At 35.4% G+C, this 22,993-nt stretch overlaps 1 protein-coding gene across 1 annotated transcript; it reads right to left on the bottom strand.

Annotated features, from left to right (window-relative positions):
- Window positions 1-8,812: 8,812 nt before the first annotated feature.
- Window positions 8,813-22,859, bottom strand: Mul1 (Mitochondrial E3 ubiquitin protein ligase 1). Its single transcript, XM_089095898.1, has 4 exons — window positions 22,709-22,859; window positions 16,805-17,013; window positions 13,389-13,621; window positions 8,813-9,343 (listed from the first exon to the last, which is right to left on the bottom strand). Exons 1-4 carry the CDS (start codon window positions 22,823-22,825, stop codon window positions 9,039-9,041), a joined length of 864 nt encoding a protein of 287 aa, XP_088952024.1. The 5' UTR covers window positions 22,826-22,859; the 3' UTR covers window positions 8,813-9,038.
- Window positions 22,860-22,993: the final 134 nt, after the last annotated feature.

Here is a 22,993-nt window from a genome sequence, read left to right as displayed (position 1 = left end):
ACATTTAGGGGAAACAATGCCAGCTTTTGTACATGACTGATTTCAAATGAAAAGCTGAATTGGCGTAGAAAGGTAAAACTTTTTACACATTGTAACTGGAGTCTAGATCGCACAGTATTCGCACAGTTTCGTCTTCAGTATGCTCTTGACCGAGTAAGACCTCGTTCGTGGGTGTCGTGGCTATATCAGATGCCAGTGGCGATTTGTGAATTTTTGCTACTGCAAGTGAATCAGTTTTGACTGGTTGTGCCTAACGGTAAAGTCATTGCTGTTTTGCCGATGTTCCTGTAATTTGGATAGCTGTTTCTGTAGCTGTGAGGGGTGTTAGCCGTGCCCTTTTAACGGTGGCTGAGCGAACTGCACGTTCGGATTGGCGTGGATAAAAAATTCAATCCTTTCTGAGGTAAGCCAAGCCCAATTTTGGTTTTCTTTTTTCTTTTTGCGTGGTAGAAATGGGACGAAAAAGGAGGCGTGATAATCCCACAAATGACATGCCAAGTTTCCTAAACTTGTCGGCTAGTTCAACTTCGTCTCAAAATGTGACATTATCGAGTCTTGGTGAAAAAATTAACACGTTAATAAGTCTTGTCAAGGGCAATGGTGATAAACTGGACTCACTTGAAAATAAAATTAAGTCGCTTGGTGATCGTGTTACGCAACTAGAGGTTTCAAATTCAGACTTTCAGAAAAGAAACGTGGAAAGCGACCAGCGTATATCATCGATCGAAAATCAGAAGGATTTGCTTAATGAACAGTACAAAATAATGACAGATGAAATTAGTAACCAAAGGTCCGCTATTAACCAGACAGTATGCCGGCTTGCAAAGATGGAGTTTGAAAAACTTCAGAGCAACATTATTGTGTGGAATGTACCAACTGATAATCAACAAAATGCTACGGAAATTTGCACGAGTATCATTACAGAAGGACTTGAGCTATCCCCGGTACCACGCCTCAAAGTGCTACAGGTTAATAAACTAAAAAAGTTTATTAAAGTTGAGGTTGCTGATAAAGATGAGAAAATGAGAATTCTGAAGTGCGCTAAAAAGCTAAGGGGCAAGACAATTGCTGGGTTTCACGATATTTACATTAGTGATGACGCTCCTCCTGAAATCAGAAAGATGAGAAATGACCTCCTGCGTAAGAAAATTAAACTCCGTGAAATCGGTATTGAAGCCTGGGTATCGAAAAGCTTTCCACCAATGCTGAATTTTAACCGACTTAATGGTTCACTGGCGAAATACTCACATGAAGATTCTATTCCTGAATTAGATCAGTTTGCCCGCAGTAAATTGCGCAATAATGATAGTTCAGAGCGTATGCGAGGAGAAAGAAGTGGCGGACGGTTTGACGCACCTGGTGAAGTGATGGCTGATTAGTGATAACTATTGATTGTTATTGCTCTTAATTGAATTTATTTTCTCTTTTTTTTAGTCTATTTTCTTCTCATTTTATTTTTTCCGTATTTTTTTTTTTCTTTATTTGCATTATTAATTATATTATTATTTATGATTTTTTTTTTTTTTTTCTCCAGTTAAATATTATTTTAGTTGTTTTACTAATAAAGAAAGTGAATTGCGCAGTAAATTGTTGCAATAAAGATATTCCAGAGCGTATGCGAGGAGAAAGAAGTGGCGGACGGTTTGACGCACCTGGTGATGTGATGGCTGATTAGTGATAGCTATTGATTGTTATTGCTCTTAATTGAATTTATTTTCTCTTTTTTTAGTCTATTTTATTTTCTTTTTACTTTATTTTTTCCGTATTTTTTTTTTCTTTATTTGCATTATTAATTTATATTATTATTTATGATTTTTTTTCCATTTAAATATTATTTTCGTTATTTTCCTATAAAGATTTTTTTTTTCTTTTGTATTTTTGTTGGTTTTTTTTTTTTTTTTTTTTTTTTTAAATTTTACTTTTTTTTTTTTTTTTTTCGTGTGTTATGAAATGTGTGTTAATAAATGTGATGATTTGAAATAGCTATGATACCCACTAGTATTAGGGAATGTAATGGGCGAAACTGCGAATGCAGAAACCCAATACGTGTTTTTGTTTTTGTTTCTTTGTTGTATGTGTTTTGGTGAAAATTACCAATGCCCGTTAACTGCGACCGGAATTTGGTTCGATAATATAGTTCTATTTTGGAAAAGAATATTGACATTATTTATGAATGAACAGATGGTTGGGAGTAAATTTGAATTTTTTTTTTTTTTATTTTTTTTCTTTTGTAACCGAATGCCGTGGACATTTTATATGCTTTATTGGTTCCCTCTTTCGCACGCAAGGTTTCTTGTAAGAATTGGTTAGAATGAATTAATCACCTCCAGGTACACCTGATTTTAAGGAGTTGGAAAGTAAAAAAGTAAGTTTTGAAAGATATAATGAAATTTTGAGTGAGAACGTTGATCCTGGTGGATGCTGTCGGCTGGCATGTGAGGATTCAAGGTATGTGTTTTTGAGTGATGTCCCTTCGGAGAGCCGGGGGGATGAGAAGCAGATCAGTATTTTCCATATAAATTGCCAAGGGTTGAATTCCAGCTTTGATTTTATTAATGATATATCTAGTCTCTCTGTATTTCAGGTAATAGGCCTTACGGAAACCTGGCTTAACAAGCATAATTCTGAATTGCTGCGGATTCCTGGATACTCTTTATTCACCAAAAATCGGGAGCTTCGTCAACATGGGGGATTGGCAGCGTATGTTCGCTCGGATATTAAGGTAACGGTAAAAAGTGATATGTCGGTTTATAAAGAAATGGTATTTGAGTCGTTTGTGTTACAGTTGAAGATTGATAAAATACAATGTTTTGTTATTGTTTCTTAACGCCCACCTTCGAGTGCGTTTGATGTATTTTTTGACCTCCTTGAGCAGCAGCTAGAGAAGATTCCAGTGGAGACCCCTTGTTTTTTGATGGGTGATTTAAACGTTGACCTAATTGATCCTGGTCAAAAGACTAATCTTCTATTAGATATGATGATTTCTTATGGCCTGATTCCGTCAATTAATGTAAGTACTCGAGTAACTGCGTCAACTGCGAAGTGCCTTGATAACATTTTTACAAATGTACCGTTTTCTAATCCGTGTGTCCTGGTTAGTGATACCTCGGACCACTTTGGTGTTTTTGGCTCATATTCAACATCGACGCAGACTTCTCCTTCGGTAAATGGCAGGTTTAATAAGATTACACAAGTACTGGATCCTAGTGCCCTCCGTGATTGTAAAAACAAAATAATGGATGTTAATTGGGATGAAGAGCTAGCTCTACCTGATCATGCTGATGCGAAGTTTGTGAAATTCTATAATAAACTGCATAATCTGCTGATTAGTTGCACTAAAGAGGTACGGAAAAGAGCTCGCAGAGAAATGCCTAAGAAGCCGTGGGTGACAAAAGGATTGCTCAGATCAATAAATCGAAGGGATTTGCTGTTTAAAAAGAAAATGTTACAACCTAGTGATATTAATGAAAAGATATACAAAAACTACAGAAATGCATTAAATAGACTTTTGCGAAAAGCAAAGGAAGCTCATTATAAGAAAAAGTTTGGTGATGCAGCTGGAAACCCCAATAAAACATGGCGGATAATTAAACAGCTCATAAATCCTCCCCACACAGTCGCCCCGGATCAGATTATTGGTCGAGTAGGTGCAGAATTAAGTGACCCGTCTGATATAGCCCAAGAATTTGTTGACCACTTCGCTACAGTTGGACATAATGTGGCTGAGGGAGTAAGAATAGTGGATGGCGACCGCCCTTTCCAACATTACCTTGGAAATAGCGAAACAGAATTTTCAGTTTACCTGAAACCGGTGACCGAGAGTGAAGTAAAAGAAATAATTTTCGACATGAAAAATAGTGCAGCTGGTAGTGACATTTTGTCTCTACGGATAATTAAATATCTGTGGCCAGCTATATCGCATGTATTAGTTAACCTAATAAATCTTTGTTTTAAACAGGGAGTATTTCCATCTTGTTTCAAGTTGGCACGAATTACACCGGTTCATAAGGGGGGTGATCACAGTGAGGTAAGTAACTATCGCCCGATTTCCATTTTACCGGTCATGTCAAGACTTGTGGAAAAGTGCTTTTCCCGGAGGTTGTACCATTATTTAGAGTGCCATTCAATACTAACATCCACCCAGTTTGGATTCAGAAATGGACGCACGACCGAACAAGCTGTGGCTTATCTCTGTGGTGTTGTGAACACTGCCCTGGACCTTGGTTTTAAAGTGTCTACCATCTTTTTGGACATTATAAAAGCTTTCGACACTGTAGACCATGGTATATTGCTTGAAAAATGTGAATTTTATGGGATTAGAGGGCCTGCTCTTGATTTCCTACGTAGTTTTTTGTCTAATAGGCAGCAGTATGTGCGAATAAATGGATCTACTTCTTCCGTTGTAGATATGAAATGTGGTGTACCACAAGGGTCCGTTCTTGGCCCCTTGCTATTTTTGATATTTGTAAATGATCTTGTACTGTCCCTGAAGGATGCGAAAACTAAAATGAGCGACATGTTTCACAGTGACAGTGACGTTACAGTACCTCTATTTGCCGATGATACTTCATTGATTTGCATTGCAAAAACAGAACGCCTTTTAGTTGAATTAATGACACAGTGTTTAGATCAAGTGTCTAGCTGGCTAAGAGTTAATAAAATAAAAGTAAACCCATCAAAGAGCAGTTTTGTAATATTTTCGCGTACATCTAATTACTACCCATGGATCCATGAAGTGAGTTACCTGGAAGGTAAAGTTAAGCGTGATCAGTGTGTTAGATATTTGGGTATTATGCTAGATGAAACACTATCTTTTAGGAAACATGTTGAAAAGGTGTCAGGAATCCTGTGCCGTAATCTGGGAATACTGCGTAAATTGAAACATGTATTACCCCCTTCTGTTCTTCGCACTTTGTATTTTTCTATTATACATCCACATATATTGTATTGCTCATCTATTTGGCTGAGTACGTTTCCATCAATTACTAATCGAGTTCGAGTGATCCAAAATAACGGAATCCGTGTGTTGACTGGTAAATCAAATCTTGTATCCGTTAGAGCTACCTATATTGATGTAAAAGTATTACCTGCTGCAGGCCTTAGAGATTTTTATAGCCTTCAATTTATGTTCAAATATAATAATGAATTATTACCGTCTTGCTTTTCAGGAATGCTAAAAGCTAGATCTTCGATTCATGATCATGAAACTCGCCAAAGGGAAAATTTACATGCCCCGCTCGTGGTGTCTGCCAGGTCGACATTCTCGCCTATTTATAGGGGATTAAAGTTGTGGAATGGGGTTAATAAAGAGTTAAGAGAAATAGGGGATCTGAAGGAATTTAAAAATAAAATAAAAGGAATGTTATATGAGAAATATTATTTTTAAATTTTTTTTTTTTTTGTTTGGATATTTTGTGAATTTTTTTGAATTTGTTTTTTTTTTTTATGTACCTGGAGGACAAGTATGGTGATTTTGTGATTGGTGGTAGGAACTGCGTGCGAAGGGGAATGATTTTTTCTTTTATTTTATTTTTTTTAGGCCTAGGTTGTATATTTCTGTTGTGAATATGAAATTTTGATATATGCCTACCCTTAGGACAACCTGACCCCAGGTTCTTGGGTCGGTAGTGAGTAAAATGTATTGTCCTTGTGTGTGTTAATAAATTACTATTACTACAGAAGTTCTATCCGAAACTCTTCAGGATTCCAAGGACCTTGCCTATTTTAGGTAAATGAACCTTATTACGGCTTTACCGTTCATTCTTCTATATGCCCGTAAAAATACGATCAACATGGCTGCTTGAATCAAACTAGTGGTCTTAGAATAGTGGAAGAGGGCTCTTTCAAAGGGAAATTACGAGGTCTATACGCCTATTTTATGAATTGAAAGTAATGGGTTGGTAATAAACCTTCTTCTCTCTTTTTTGCCACAAGTCCGTTCGTGGACAAACATCATTTTGAATGAAATTCACAACATCTAATGAGCATGATCAGAATACACAAAAAATAGGCTCTTGGAGCCAAAATTCGTAAACACTCTGAAAACATATTAAGAAACGATCACACAGTCGATTAAAAAACAAGTTTTTTCAGGTGATAAAGAGCAACATTAAAGCTTAAAAACAAATAGAACTTAACCAGTGTATATGGGGGCTTGCCATCTCCCTCGAATCTCCTTCAGCATTTACGCTAACACTTTGGCTTTTCTCCCTGGCGCTACAAGAAGGAATATTCTAGCACAAGAGCAGCGTCTTAGACGATTTTTTCAAAGTAAATTAGAGACTTGAAATCACTCACTGGCTATATTTTCCGCACTCTAAACGAAAAATAATTTGCGAATGATTTTTTCTTCGTGTTTTTCCCAACCTGACTACGTTCAAATTTGCTTACAAAGATTCACCATACCACGAAAAAAAAACAACTTGAACAATATTTGCATCAAATGTATGGTGCCCTATAGAAGAACCTCAACAAACTATACCAGCGTTCTTTGTCACTTTTCTCCAACTGTTTATTTATGGGAATATGTGAATTGATTCAATTTCAGTCATCATCCAGCCACTGGTTGTCCTGCCCAGTGTCTGACCACGAGACAGGTTACTTTTTGGAACACCCTGTTGGGCATCTGAAGTGCCGACCGTGGCGCAAGAAAAAATGCCTTCAGGAGGAATTTGAAGTAGGTGAAAGAAGTTCATTTACTAATATCGGTCCTGAGTATCAAGTGACGCGAGATGTGGAGGCAACGGAACAAGCGTTTTCCCGCTTTTCAACAACGTTGTATTAACGTCTAAATATTTTTCACACCAACTTTAGGATCCCCTCATCAAAGAACTCTGCAGCCTGACCCTTAAATTAACTAGTAATTGTTTCTTGTCAAACTTGTATTCATTGAATATGAAAAAAAATATTAAAGATTAGGCACGCAATTCAAAATCGCCGGCGCGACATCGTTTTACTTCAGGATAATTCTCGGTTTTACGTTACGGCATTTCACCATCTATTCCGGACTTAGCACCATGAGATTTTCGTCTGCTTCCAAACTGAGGAATTTGTTTGTGGAAAGCGCTTAGAAAATGATTAAGCTTTGAAAGACTGCTACTAGCTTTCTTAACGATCAGGCGGCAGAGCTTTTTGATGATGAGATCCAAAAGCTAGTCTTGAAAAAATATTTGAATATTAATGGTAATGGCGTCGGGAAGTGAAAAAAGGCTAACATTTTAGTTTGCGATACAACTTGCGTTCATAATTAAAGTTTTATTTTGCTCATTTTGAAAGGGTCCTTACTTTTCAATGACCGTTGCATATTAATAAAAAGAATCTAACCTGATACTTGGTGATTGGTCATTCACTAGTCTGCTTTAACAGATAGGTTTCTTTTCTGTTTCACACCACAGATCACTCAGTAAATGAACATTTTAAATAATACGTATGAGTTTGTCCGTAGTGAGACAGAGAAAGAATTGTAACTCAAACTACTTCATTCAGAGTTGTTCAAACGGAGGAGGGGGGACCGGGGCAGCCGCCCCGGGCATCGTTCTTATTTTGAAAAAAAAATTTATTTGGTTGCGCTCGTGGCAAAACCAAACGTATCTGCAGTCAAGTGAGTTCTGTCCGAAGGCGATTACGGTATAAAAGCAGTATGTAGCCTTGTAGGAAAAAGCTTACGATATTCATTAAATTGTGTCCTCAACTTTGCGTGTAGCTTCAGCTCCTGAATCACTGTATAATTCTGGAAAGTTACGCTCGTGCCAAAACCAAATGTGTTTAGATCGGCAGCAATGGCGGTCGAAAAGCAGCATTTAACCATGTAGGAAAGAGCTTATGACACTCCAGATTGTGTCACCAACTTAGCGCGTAGCTTCAGCACACCACGTAACTTTCAAAGGTAACCAAATTCTAATGGTAACCAAATTAGTATTTGACATAGGTAATGTGTGAATTCCAAAGAAATAAAAAAGTGAAAAAAGGCCGATTGGCTATTTATAAATAAAATATAAATTCTAGTACCAAAAAATGCATGTTTAAGAAATTAAATCCTGGTTTGGAAAAGCGTATGGAACTGGAAGGGAGCTATCGAAAAATGCCAAAAGACCACGAATCAGCTTTTTTCACCTATTGTTAACAAGGGGGGAAAAGGAGAGAGTTTAACCTCAAAGTCACATGAATTGAACATAGATTTCAAAAGACCCACGACATACCCCAAAATACCCAACACACTTCTCCATATTAAAGTCATGACATGAAATTAAAAAAAAGTAATAGTAATTATCGCATTAGCTGACTGTCATATATTTATAGGAAGCAAATTATAACTTCCGGAATTTATTAAAATCCATTGCTGTGCTACAAATATGAGTTAAGTGAAACTCAGCACTTTGAAAGGGTTTAAGGTGTGTTCTATCGTACCAGTAAATTTCAAAGCAAATCAATTTACTTCCATTATCGATTAATGGTAAATAGGAGAAAACTTTGTATTTGAAATTTGGGATCTTTGGTTACTGCTCCTTTGATACGGAGAATTTACCCCCTCCCCTTGTAGTACGTGTGAAAAGCAGGTGTCTTAAGTATTGAGTTGTCCAAATGAAATGCGTAGACACATACTTCAAGAGCGTCCACAAATATATCTCCAATGAGGAGGACAAAGGTCACAGAAAGGTTTTTAGCCAAAAATTCCAAAATATTGCAAATTTAGGGAGGGATGTATTCTGGACCCTCCCCCCCCCACCTGTCCTTTTCTGTGTATACCCTTCTTTTAGGTATTTTTGTTTGGACGGCTTAGCTAAAAGCTAACAAATATCTGAGGAATGTGTAAGTTAAAAACAATATATTTTGCCCTTAGCATATTGGGCCAAAAATAAATGTAAACATCTAAACGACGAAACAATTCAACTAATAAATGCACGGGACATATCACTAACCCTGGCTCTGCATACTGGGCAAGACTCGCGAATCCTAATTCCACAATCCAAACAAGTACACACATGTCCACAGGGAAGCAGAATCACCTCCTTCGGATTCGTAAGACAAACGACACAGAGTTAGTCTTCCCGCATGGTCTCAACTGAACCTCTGTCTCTTAATACAGATTCTTGCAACTGTCTAAGTCTATTCTTCTCTCTGTTCCGCTTAACTGCTTTCCAAGCAATATAAAAGACGATAGAAATGCCAATACTACTAGTCATTATCATTAGGAGCTTGCCGCGTGTTTGCTGTTGTTCAAATAGGCGAATTAAATGAAGTGGAGACATCGTGGAAAGTATAAACGGTTTTCCATGAGAAGGAGGTTGTAGAATGAGGGTTTCACCTTTGGAAACAACTTCTCCATAAGCAGTAACAGGTGTTCCTACAGAAAAAGAACTAAAAACATGACAAATTTAAATAAGCCAAATCAATGTCTTTTACTTGTACACTGAAAAGGCGGTACTTATGCATTATACGGTACCCACGAAAGAAGTCAAGTTTGGTTGATGCTAATGAAATACAATAAAATAGTATGAATATATAACAGTTTAGCAAACAAATTTGGGCTATATTTTTGCACATTAGGAGGTGGGGGGTATGGGGTAAAGCATAGCATATATTAAATACGAAACCTAACCTAGGTACCTTCCTCTCCCCCCCAAACCCCAAAACAACAGTTCAAATATTGTAAACTCAATGAGAAACCACGCTTTGCGATCAATTTACTCTTGCAACTACCGGCTTGACGGGTTTCCATTAGTATTTCCTTGTACAGTCTATAGTGGTGGGTACCGCATAATGCATAAGTACCGAAAAGGCTGCAGACTTGCCTTTGAAATGAAAATGCACAAAACAATATACTCTTAGCCTTGTATCTCGCAGACGAAAAAAAATTCAGTGGATACACCAGTGTCGTGCGTTAAAACATGCGAGTGCTTCACATCATTAAATAAATAAATTTCATTTCACTTAATAAATTAAATTATTAATTAAATAAGTTAATTAAATAAATAAATTAAATTTCACTTGGTTGTTGAATTCCGCCGAATTGAGTCACTATGTTGCAAAACTGATTTGGTGCATTTCCAGTTTGTTTGTTTTTTTTTGTTTTTGTTTTTTCCTTTTTTTTCTTTTAGCGTCAAGGCCAATGACTTTATGTCAAGTTAGGACATTCATAAGGATAACAAGAAGTGAAACGAAACACTTCCTAGACTAAGCCGATCACTGGAAAAATTGGTTAAATCTACATTTAGCACCTTTAGGTTTAACAACAAGGACATTGATTGACTCTCAACTCCGCTTATTCATAAGGATCTTCCCTGATAAAAAAGTAAACAAAATAAAAAAATATCAAAGCTGACAACCACTTTTTGGCTATCATTTCTTATTGAATACAAATTTGATTAGTCCATACTAGAATGTATTTGAGCACAATCTAACACATCAGAAAACACCAAAAAATTCTGGACATTCTTTTCATTGGACAATTGACACACTAGTATCGAAACCTGATAAATATCTTGTTTACATGTTTTCTACATTGTTTGTCGAATGGCCCAAACAATTTAGCCTGGGTAACCACCCCCTTTTCTTGCAAGAAGGCCATTGCACAGCCCTATCTTTGTGGAATTGAAATAAAAACAACACAAACTGATTTCAAATAATATGAAAGTAATTATTGGTTTTGTGATGTATCCACTTTTGTCGTGTAGTTTACTAGTAAAGCTACGGATTCCTAGAAAAGTGGTGCCGTTATCTAGTGGCTGTCATACGGCACTTGTTAATAAAAGCCGTCTTTAATGTTACCAATCTATTAATTCGTAGAAAGCGGTGCGATCGTATGCAATCATCGTCACTCAGCACTCACTCGAGCAGTGTATAGTGTACTTATGGATAACAGAAGATTTAGACATAGCATTTTTGGTATATTTGAGAGACGAAGAGCCATCAGAAGACAAAAATTTCTGTGGAGGAGATGGGATATTAATCATGTTTTAGTCAGTCAATAACTTAGGCACCGAAAAAAAATATCGAAGTTGAATTTGGTCAGGTTGGCTTCTGGGATGCAAATAAAATCTTCATTATTTTAAAATTGAACGTCTGTTATTATTATTGAAAATTGCTTATTCGTTCTCAGTTTGAATCCTTAAAAGATTGAGCTGGACTGTTAGCGGGACTTGATCCACCCATCATAGTTCTCCTCCAAAACGATTTTTGCCTTTCCTTCACCTGGATTTTGAAAACACGTTTTTTGAATATTTTCATTAAAAATGCCTTTTTTGGTATTCGTATTAAAAAAAAATCGAAAAAAAACCAGCTACATGCCTCCTTTGGTTTTGAAAAATATCTTTATTTCGTCATTTTTGCGATTCCAAGTCACGTTTCCACTCGTTGTTTTAAACAAAATTGTCACCACTACATGCGATAACATCCCACAATTGTTTTTATCCGCTATGATGGCCGTCACGCAACTGATAGCGCCGCTATTTGATGTCACAGCGATACTCGACGTTTTCCTGAAAACCTACTCCGATGGCTTGGAGACAACGTTTTGATGACATCACTCACCGCTATATAACATCACTGCTTTTTTAGGGAACCATAACTTTCAAACAGTTCATGGCGAACTGTAAGTAAGGAGCAACTCGGATCAACAGTAATCAAAACTCTGAAAAAAGGAATTAAAAAAAAATAATGCGTCAAAACAATTAGTTTATGCAGATTCCAGATAAACAAAATTCATAAAGGTTAATGTTACACATCAAAAGCTACGAGCCTCAGAAAACTTGCCGTATTGGTTGAAAAGTGGAGGGGGGACCCTAAAAATCCAAAAGAATTTTAATGAAGATTACATCAATAGATTCAGCATATCAGAGAGCCCTACTGTTGAAGTTTCAAACAGCTATTAATAAAAATATGGAATTTGGATTTTTTTTTTCCAGAAGAAAGATCACGGGTGCGTGTTTATTTGTATGTTTGTAGTTATTTTTTTTTTTTTTTTTTTTTTTTTTCAAGGAGTTATCGTATCGAACTAACGGCCCTTTAAGATCTGGCGAGGGCTAATTCGAACGAGAATTAAAAGTACTAATGCCATTTTAAGTGACGAAAAAGATTGTGCGATTGTGGCACCAAGCTAAGATTTTGCTCTATGGAGGGCTAAGTTGCTATCGGTTGAAAATTCCGAGACAGACAGCCTGTAGTCTATACCATATCTCACTTAGGCCTGGGCTTTATTTGAAAACCGGCAGAAAATAAACAGAATAAAATTCAACTGAAAGTAAGGAGCAACATTAAAACTCAAAAACAATGGAAATTGTTCCGTATATGGGGGGGGGGCTACCCCGCCTTAACACCTCACTCTCTACCCTAGTTTATCCCAATTCTTTAAGAACGACTGGTGAAACAGAAGGACCGTTTAATTGGACTGAAAAGCCTTTTCAATGCACTAAGAAACTTTAGCATAATGAGCAAGGGGTTAAGTAGGGGGCAGTCCCCCTCATATATGGAATACTTTCTGTTTGTTTTAGTTTTTAATGTTGCTCCTTACTTTTCTTTGAAAAAAAACTTGTTTTTTTAAAAAATCTTACAGCTTTCCATAGTAAGAGCTCAAAATTCCCTCTTAAAATTCTAGAAATAGAATTTCTAATACACCTCTATTGCGTCGAACGAGATTAAAATATATGATTAGATAAGTTATAAAGACAAGACTTAGGGAGGGTTTGATGTTGTATTATCAATCTATGGTTCATTCAATATAAACACATTAGCTGACAAGCAGATGGTGAGCAACAGAAAGGGCAGTACTGTCAATTGGGCAGGGGAGATTTTTTAAGGCCAAATTTAAATCGGTTAGATAAATTGAAATTAGTTTCGGCGTGACGCGAGATTAAAACTCAACGCTGGATTTTTTTTTTTCTTTAATTAAAATAAGGGACTTATTGTAAATTTTATGCATTAAGCAGAGCTTTCTATTGGATATCTTCCTATGTGTTGAAAATGGTCCCTTATGAGTCCGAAATATCAAACTGACAATAATAATCTAAGGCTAAGTGGTAAAAGAGAACGTATTTCTCTTAATTCCATAACGAGATAACATTTCGAAAACTTTTTTGAATCAGTCGACCAACATTTCATTCCACTGCAAATCCAAGAAGCTTGAGTCAAGACGCAACAATTTCACATGAGAGGGATGACTAACATTTAGCACAGTTTCTAGAAAGAAATATAATTATAACAGATTTATCTGCATTAGCATTCGAAAAAACTGAACATTCTGCTACAATTTCACTGAATATGTTAGAAGTTTTGCAGTTTTTAAGTTAGAAGTACTTAAAATGCTCTTTTTTCTTCTAAACATATTTATAGACAAGAAAATCATATTCAGGGCTATCCTAAGAGCCTCAGACGACAAATAAAAGCAGACAAACCTTCTAAAAGCATCTTTTCAGACTCTTGAATCCCTTTCACTCTTTCTCCAGCAATCCAGGATGCTAGTGCTCCACCAAGACTGTAATTATTTGGTGTAAACTTGTCAGTTATAGTTTGAAGGTGCAGAATATCAGCAAACAAAGAATCAGTTACTTCCACTGTTGCATTTGTACCTTTCAAGGACCATGGGACCGAGTTAGTGACTGAATGTAAGGTTTGTGCACGATCAACCCTGAGGGAAAAAACTGAAGTATATATCAATTATTCAAAAGTCAGCCAGACTAAGTCCCTTTGTAAGGCTTTGTCATTTAATTGACTCTTAACGTTATACTCAAAATAACTTTTAGAATCTAAGACTCAGGAGCGAAACGAATCATTGACTTGACTTGACTTAAGTCCCATCCGTCCTTGGAGGTCGTTTTGGGGACTCCCTTTCACCATTCTACTGATGTAACTCCTGTATGCACTTCTATCTTCTGCGAGGCGCAGAAGATATAGTAGGCTAAGCGACGAGAAGTTGTCCTTCCATCTCTTTGGAGGGCGCCCTCTGGGTCGGGAACCATATACCCTGCCATCAAAGGCTATCTTTGGGAGACGAGTGCTATCCATACGTTGTATGTCACCTAGCCATTTAAGCTGCTGCAGTTTTATTCTGTCGGGGATAGTTAGTTTGACCTTGAGATTACGGAGAAGGTTGATATTGGAAATTCTATCATGATAAATGATACCAGCAAGATAATGAGACATTAACTGCAGGGAAAGAACATACATTATACATCAATTTTGCTAACCAAAAATACTGTATTTTTAATCTTGTCCGTTGCAAGATCAGCAACTGCACTTCTGTACCAATTAACCCTTACAAAATGAAAGAGGCATACACTAACATTTTTAAATATGCATATATAGGCTACCCATGCAAATATATATAAATATATATATATATATGCATATACATATATATATATATATATATATATATATATATATATATATATATATATATATATATATATATATATATATATATATATATATATATATATATATATATATATATATATATATATATATATATATATATATATATATCTACTCTCTTTAAACGAGCAATTGTGTAGAAAAGGTTGTATAACTATTTTCTTGAAAACGGCTCCATTTTTCTTTTTCTTTTTTTTTGAAAATTTTCTGGCCTGAAAAAATAATCTAGATATGTCACGTGTTTGCGAAATTTCATTTAGAGTCTTAATTCTGGAAAAAAAAATCATGCGAGTGAAGTCATATTTATATATACATTTAAAGAGCATTAGTTACGTCATTTTTCCCCAACAGTGGTCGTATCCTTTTTTGTATCTATGATGCATGCAAAATTAGGCAAAGTAACAAACGGCTCTTAACATTGTCACTTTATTGAAAATTGTTGATCGTCTCCCAGAAGAAAACAAATCTTACAGAAGTTATTATTCTGCATAAAAAAAAAGGAGTCCATAACTCCTTAATTCAATCAATACAGCAGATTTACCACCTCATGACTTAAAAATAAAGAAAAATACAATAGTTAAGCTTTTACATAACTTAGACATTTCTGATGGGATGTGTAATGGAACCTTATTGTTACTGAATTATGTAACAGCATAATTAAGGCGAATATAATTACTGGGGAAAAATCAGGAAACGAAGTTTATTTTTCGAGAGTTACGCTCAACTCTAGTAAAGGTAAACTTGGATCTACTGTTAAAAGAAATCTAAAACTCTAAACTCTGAACTCTTTTTTTTAAATTAATTAAACGATTTTAATTAGGTATGTATGTGTTTATAGATGTTTCTTCGAAATCAGTTACATAGATTTTTTTTTTGCGATATACGGAATAGGTACAGGTACGGAATTACGACGATTATTATATTTAAAAATTATCAAATATACTGTCACCATAGACCCTGACCACATCTCTGTTTAGTCGACGATTGTACGAGATTCGAAACCTCAAATCTATTGCGCTATTTGCCATTCAATAAAAACCCGCAAAACAGTACATTTTAAATGTTTATTTAATTTCTGTAGTTATAGCGAAGTTTTTTTTTCTTTCAAAGGGTTTCTTTTATAGCAACGCCATGTAGTATACTAAAAAATCATGAAAACATTACGGCCCTGTAATTTCTAGGTTTCTTGACAATAGATGACTTTTCAGACAGAAACTTACCTCTTCTAAGTACAAAGCATCTTATGCTTAGGGTCTTTCCAATGATTGGTGCAAAATTGTGATATTTAGAGAATGTACCTTTATTTGTGTTGAGGCAATACTACTGCTTACGCAGTTTTTGTTATCGAAGATCTGTACGTTAATAACGGCAAGGCATGAATTTTTTGAAACCTTGTCTAGCATTGAGATCGTAAAAAGGATAAGAGAGGCTCCCGTAAAGTTTTCAAAGCTTTAACTACAACAAAAACCTCCCCCCCCCCCCAAAAAAAATAAAAAAATAAAAATAATATTATTTTCAAACTAGTGAATAGTGTAAACAAGAAATAAAATGGGACTCCAAAACTAAACTTCTTAGGATTAGCATCATTTTTCACTACTCTTTAGAGGCCTGCGATCGAAAATTCAGTATCTTTTCAACATTTTTAGGAAATGATTTTGGAACATTCTGGATAAACAAAAATTTGATCTTATTCAACTTTTTGATGATCTGGTCATGGCTGGCCAGTTCGGCTTAAGATCTTTCATGCGTAAGTAACATTCATAAACAGAGTTGGATAAGAAATGTACTCTTCATAAATCGTTTATTTTTGTCTTTTTTAAATGTCAAATTAATTACAAAATGGACTATTATAAAGAAATTAGATCTTTTCCCTGGCCTTTCATAATATTATTTTGTAAATAAAATGTGATGTTACTTCTTCTATTTAAGCCGTTAGTTTTATTTCACAACAAAAAAACGAACCAATATTCCTCTTGGAGCGAGGGGGAATGACAATTACTAAAAGTTAACTTTAAGGTCTCTATTTTCTATCCTATCCGAGTGGTTAGCACGCTACACTTGAAACCCTTTGTTCGCGAGGACAGGGGCTAGAGCCCTGATACCGCTGGTTATCTGGATTGGAAGGGGGATAAGTGGCATGACTTTGTAAGCTCAGCCAGAGTCGACCCAGCTCTAAATGAGTACCCGGAGAAGCTAAATAAGAAGGGTGCAAAAGAGCAGGATGACTGGCCCCTAACCCCTATTGCACTTCCTGGCTGAAGGGTCTTGAAGCAGAGATCAGCATCTTCGGTAGAGACTGTAAAGTCCAATGCTGTATTCTTTATTTTTACCTTATTTTTTAATTCTTTCAAGTTGTCCTTTGGACAAATCTGGAGGAGAGATCCTCCCCTTGAGCGCCAGTATGCAAAGAATCGTGCTAAAAGAGGAGACTTACCACAAGCCAGAACCTAATTGTGAAGTGCAGTGCTCAACAAGAGCTGACACTTGAATAACTCCTTTTAAATCTTCGTGGTGACTTCTGATTGGTTCATGAATTGCTGACACTGTTCCTTTGAATGTAGCATAGGAAATGGAAGATGTTGGCGAACTTGAAACTAGATTGTTTAAGTCTTTAGTAGTGTTTAGATCTAAAGGTACAGCCGTCTGCAGAAAAGAATAAAATGAAAAATCAATGCACTGCACGTTTACTATAGATTTCATAGAATTTTCTTGCTCAACTAATTCATAGTAAATTAAGAGAGACCTACATAGAATTAACGTCCCAAAAAATCCCAGATTCCTACCTCTTAGTGCGGAAATATTTAGAAATTTTACCTAGAAGGGAGGAGAGAGTGGTAAATTTACTCTCTCTTCTGGGCGCAACAGTGTAGAGGTAGACATTGTTATCCCTTAGTTATCATAAAGATTGTAAAAAAAAAGATGGATGGGATTGAAAAAGAAATTTGAATCTGGGGCATCTCAAGAGTTCTGCGTGCAAGTAGTAACCAAATGATATATGAAAAGAAAGTATAAGTATTTCGAAGATATAACTTCAAATATTTGAAAACAAAAATTAGATATAAAGTTAAAACACATTAGTAGAAAAATTGATAATGCGATTATACTTTCAGTAAATAAAAACGTTACACTCAGTTATACTAGTCTCCTTTCTTTCAAATGATAATCTGCTATTAAAAAAAAAAAAGTTCCTTAGCAGCAAATTGAGTAATAACAAACTGTCAACCTATGGAAAAGATATTCTTCACGACAAAAGAAAAAGAAATATTAGGCATTTATTGAATTTTGAATATACCTTAAGCGACCAGCTTTTTACAAATACCTCTATTTTTGAAACATAATTTTTCATTTTTTTTTCTCATATGCTAATTAATTTATAAGAGTTGAGAGGGAGAGGATTTTACACTACTATTTTTTTTTTGCTAAATTATCATATAACAGCTTTTACTCAGCATTATTTATTTGCCGTTAACTCACGGAAATTTAGGGAAGGGGCAAAATATGCTTTTCAATATCTAGCGGGGGGGGGGGCAAAACTGTCGGTCTTTCTTTTTTTTCAAATAACTCTAAAAAAAGGCATTTTTCAAAGAAAAAAACCGTAAAAAAAAGGATTTTTAAAATCTAGCGGGTGGGGGGGGGGGACAAAAAATTTTAGAGAGGACATATATTTGTCAGATATTATCAAATTAAAGAATGGTTTGATTTGTGAGAGTGTACTGGACAAACTTGTTGAAAAAATATTAGTTTAGTGATTTTTCGTACAAAAAGTCACTAACTGCAAAGCTAAGATACCTTGATTATTGGTAAAAAAAAAATATAATCACAGTTCAAATACAACAGATGCAATGCAAACCAAACTACTTTTTTGGTTTTTTGACAAGATAATCAATCAAAGCCTGCTTACGTTTCTCCACCCGGATTCTGAAACCTTTTTTTTCTCCTCTTTTTATTACACACACCCCGAATATTGTTTTAGCACATTCGAAGAATGAAAACTCTAGGCTATCAAGACACTGTTTGTTTCAAAATCTGGTAATCCAGCTTCAAGTGACTTACTAGATTAAAAAATAAACAGTTTTTTCAACTGCAAGTAAGGAGCAATATTAAAACTTAAAACGAACAGAAATGATTACTAATATGAGGGGGTTGCTCTCTCTACAATACCAGTTGCTCTCTCTAAAAGATCCTCCCACGTACCCCCCCCCCCAAAATATATATATATATATATATATATATATATATATATATATATATATATATATATATATATATATATATATATATATATATATATATATATATATATATATATATATATATATATATATATATATATATCTGTATACTTCCCAATAACCAATACTATATGTAAACAACAGACAAAGTTAATAACTTGTAGCCCTTTTTCCGGGGGGCTGCGGGGGTCAAGTCATCCTTAAAGACATAGTTATTAGATCTTTAGATCTTTCGACTATGATGAAAAAATATCCATCTCAAAATTTTGATCGGACAGCTTGGGGGGGGAGGGTGTGGGAGGCGAACTAGCTGCCCTCCAATATTTGTGTCACTTAAAAAGGCGCTAGAACCCTTTTATTGGTCAAATGAGCCGTTTCTCGATCTTCTAGGATCACTGGTTCGATATGACCACCCCTGGGAAAACAAACAAACAAAAAAAAATGCAAAACCCCACAGTTTTGTATACAGAAGCTTAAAACCTCTAAAGTAGGGTTCTCTGATATGCTGAATCTAATGGTGTGATTTTAATTAAGATCAATTGATTTTTTGGGGATATTTCTACCTTTTTAGAAATTTGACAAATTCTCTCAGACTCGTAACATTGGATGGTAACCTTAAATTGATGAGTTTTATATATTTTGAATATGCCCGAAACCTCTAAAGTAAGGTTCTCTTATATTCTGAATCTGACGGTGTTATTTTCATTAAGATCACTTGATGTTTTGTGGTTTTTTCCCCTTTTTTTAATTTGACAAATTTTCTCAGGCTCGTAACTTTGGATGGCAACATTAAAATTGATGAGTTTTATATATTTAGAATAAGCATAAAAATTTGATTCTTTTGATGTATCAATTGTTATCAAGTCTCTGTTTTTTAGAGTTACGGTTATTATTGAGCCGCATTACTCCTTACTTACAATTCGTTACCACGAACTGTTGATATAAAAGTTTCTGTGTTACAGAAAAAGCCACTTTCTGTTTCTTGAGCTCTTTCTGCAACTTCTCTATAGTTAGTATTTTCCTTTCAATCTGGCAATAACTCCTTCTTTCTCCTTCATTTCTTGTTGTGTCTTTGCACAGGCAATCCTCTGGCCCACTAGCTCACCCTTACTCCTCTGGCTAACTGAAGTAAAAGTTGATAGACAAATATCGATAGCCTACCAGGGAGATTTTTTAGTTCCAAAATCTGCCATTGCGGCAGCGCTAGTGTCGCGAGTCTTTTTAGCATTTCTAGGCCAAGGGATAAGGCAAATACCATTTTTAGCGAATTGCCATAACACAAATTTTTATGTGAATGCCGAAATCAAATTAATTACGTAGAGAGTTTAAATCTCCTGTAACATTTCAAATATTCACCTTGTCTGTCATTATTGAATACTTCGCCAAACACTCTCTGTGGGGTAACTTTTGCTAGCGTAAGCAACCTAGACAACTGGTGTAGACTACTGGTGAAAGTCTGTGTGGAGTGAACATTCGCTCCAAGTAGGTCAGTCTGCAGAAAAATAATCCATTTAAATTTAGATGGAAAAACATTTACGTGACAATATGCAATTTTTCCCTCAGACACAAAATTGGCAAAACAGCCTGTATTCGTCCCATCCCTTGGCGTCGGCTACACCTTCCCATATAGGGCTCTAGAAAATGCCTCCAAAGACTGGCGACACTAATACCACTCTAGTGGCAGACTTTACTATTAAAAAATCTCCCCAGAATTGATACTGATTTATCTACTAGTAAACCTTGATATTAGGGAAATTTTCCAGCCCCCTTAGTTCTTTATACCTTGGTGGACAGCATGTTGAGCATTTACTGACAGTGCATAGCGTGTGGACTTCTTTCTCATATAGGGCCCTAAGAAATGACTCAAAAGACTCGTGACACAAACGTCGCCCTTGCAGCAGACGTTGGAACTAAAAAATCTCCCCGGGACTGACACTGATTTATCTAATAGTAAACTTTTGATAATAGAGACATTTCCCAGCCCCCCAAAGATCTTTATAAAATGATAGCATCTATTGACTTCTTCCTCATTCACTGTTGAGCATTTTCAAACAGTGCACCATGCGTGGAGTCAGCCAGAAATGAATCATAAGGAAAATCGCGTCTTCTGTTCGCACAAGCAATAGTAGACAAGGATAAAAGTTAGCTACAGTGCATGAACTACATTATTTAGTTATGTGTACATAATATATATATATATATATATATATATATATATATATATATATATATATATATATATATATATATATATATATATATATATATGGGCATCAGCCCTACTCCTCTTAGTTTCTGCTTGTTTGAGTTTGACTCAGTTATTTACTGTAATTAATGTTTGTTTTTGGTTTCATTCATTTATTGATGTTGATTTATGGTAGTTTTTCACTTGGAAAGTTATTTGAATTTGGTTTAATGTCCCTCTTTACTTTTCTTTCAAAAACTTCTTTTCTGGAAAGTGTTTTTTTTTAATTAATTCGTAACATAATTCTAATCAGTACTTGTTAATTGAACAAAACACACACAAGAATTATGTTTAGGTTAGATCTGAGAAAACCAAATTCCATAGCTACAAAGATAAGTGACAGAATAGATAGGTAATTTACAACTTGGGCAATATATTTGCATATTAGGAGGGGGCTAAAGTATAGTGGGTCTGCATGCAAAATGTGTTAGCTACAATTATTTTGCATGTTATGGAGTAAGAATTGTTTTCTAACTTCAAGCTGTCTAACTACTTTCTCCTCACCCCCTCCCCCCCGTAAGGTACAAATATATAGCCCAAATTATATATTTCCTATCTATTCTGTTGTTTTTGTTTTTTTTGCTATGAAACTCAGATCTAACCTAAGTGTAATTCTTGAGTGTTTTGTTTAATTAACAAGTACCATCTTATCTTCTATGTTCATTTCTCTGGAAAATTCCTCCCAGGCCTTGAAGATTAAGTTTCATTGAGTGGTCTCCCTGTCCAATGCCATATACTAATGGACAACTTCTGACAAATATGATTGGTTCCCCTGATATGTACACTGTATGGTTAGAAAAAAAAACCTTCAATTCAAGATAACATTTGCATTTTTCAATGGCTAAGCAGAAATATTTCAATGCAGCTGCTTAACTGTTATGATGTATAGACTTCAAAAACTAAATTTGATGGACCATACAAATATGGCTGTTTTTTTCATGAAAACACAGCAGTGTGAGCCAAGGGTCAGAATTGTAATCAGAGAAACTGAAGTGATGATAGGCCTAAATAATATTGCTGCAACTTGAGGCAGCTATTCAAATTCTTTGTTTAAAAGCCCAATAAAACTAACAATCTAGCCAGCCAGTGACTCAACTTGAACTAACTCTTCTATTTTCTAGGCTAGAAAAAGGTAGCCTAGGGCTTTTGCTGCTATCTAGGCCTAGCCTATATCAGCAGGGTGCAGAGATATTGTTAAACAGTCTTAGCAAATCATAGAAAATACGCTAACAAAGCCAAGATCCAATAGTCGACTTGTACTAGGCTGAAAGTTCAAGACCCATAGCCTAGTAAAGTGTATAAATTAGCAGCAGGACTATCAAAGTTAAGTGGGAAGCTTACATACTATACTTGCATGTAAAGTGGTTAGTATAGACAAACAACAGCCTGTATGGGCATGGCTTATCAAAATGGTTACCAAATACTATGTTGCCTTTATTTCTTTTTTTTTTTTTTTTTTAAGAAAGCCTCATTCTGATTCATTCCTTGTTTTCTACATTTTATTAAGGAATTATGTTAACTTTAATTAACTAAAACAGAATTCAGAAACTGTGTATACTTTAGTAGTCTAGGCTTTTTGTTGCTATCTAGGTGGGCAAGTTACAGAGTATAGGCCTAGGACTGCAAAAAAGACCTATTGCATACCTAAGATAGGCCTAGAGCCTACTTTAAAAGCACAAGGCTAGGAACTTAATAAGCAGTCTTCTTTAAGCTGTATCCCATATGAAATGACCTAGCCTAATTCATAGGCCTAGGCATGCTAATGTGGGCTTTTTGACACATTAAAAAAAAGTCCTGGTAGGGCCTAGTGCTTGCCTCAACCTATAAGAAAATTTCCCTTTTGTGACACACTAAATCATACTTTGAGATGGTCCAAAGTATTCTTGACTTTGAAGTAATAATGACATGATACGCCAACCAATACAGCATCGATAGTAAGAGCAATTAGTTCCGTCGAATATTGAGAAATATACTCCATACTCGAAAACTGCACACGCTCCTCAAATTCAAATGTTACGCAAAGTTTTTGGCTATAGACAACGTTTTGGAATGAAGTTCTTGCAGTTCATAATAGGTCTGGTCAGTGTGACGTCATACAGCTAGCTTGACGGGTTAAATTCAAAATCTGATTGAAACGTGGGAACCA

This window comes from Artemia sp. Qi Xiang Cuo, chromosome 1 (genome assembly GCF_049724085.1).
Source record: "Artemia sp. Qi Xiang Cuo chromosome 1, ASM4972408v1, whole genome shotgun sequence".
In the NCBI taxonomy this organism is placed as follows: Eukaryota; Metazoa; Arthropoda; class Branchiopoda; order Anostraca; family Artemiidae; genus Artemia; species Artemia sp. Qi Xiang Cuo.
Note: the sequence above shows the minus strand (reverse complement) of the source record. Positions and strands in the feature narration are given on the sequence as shown.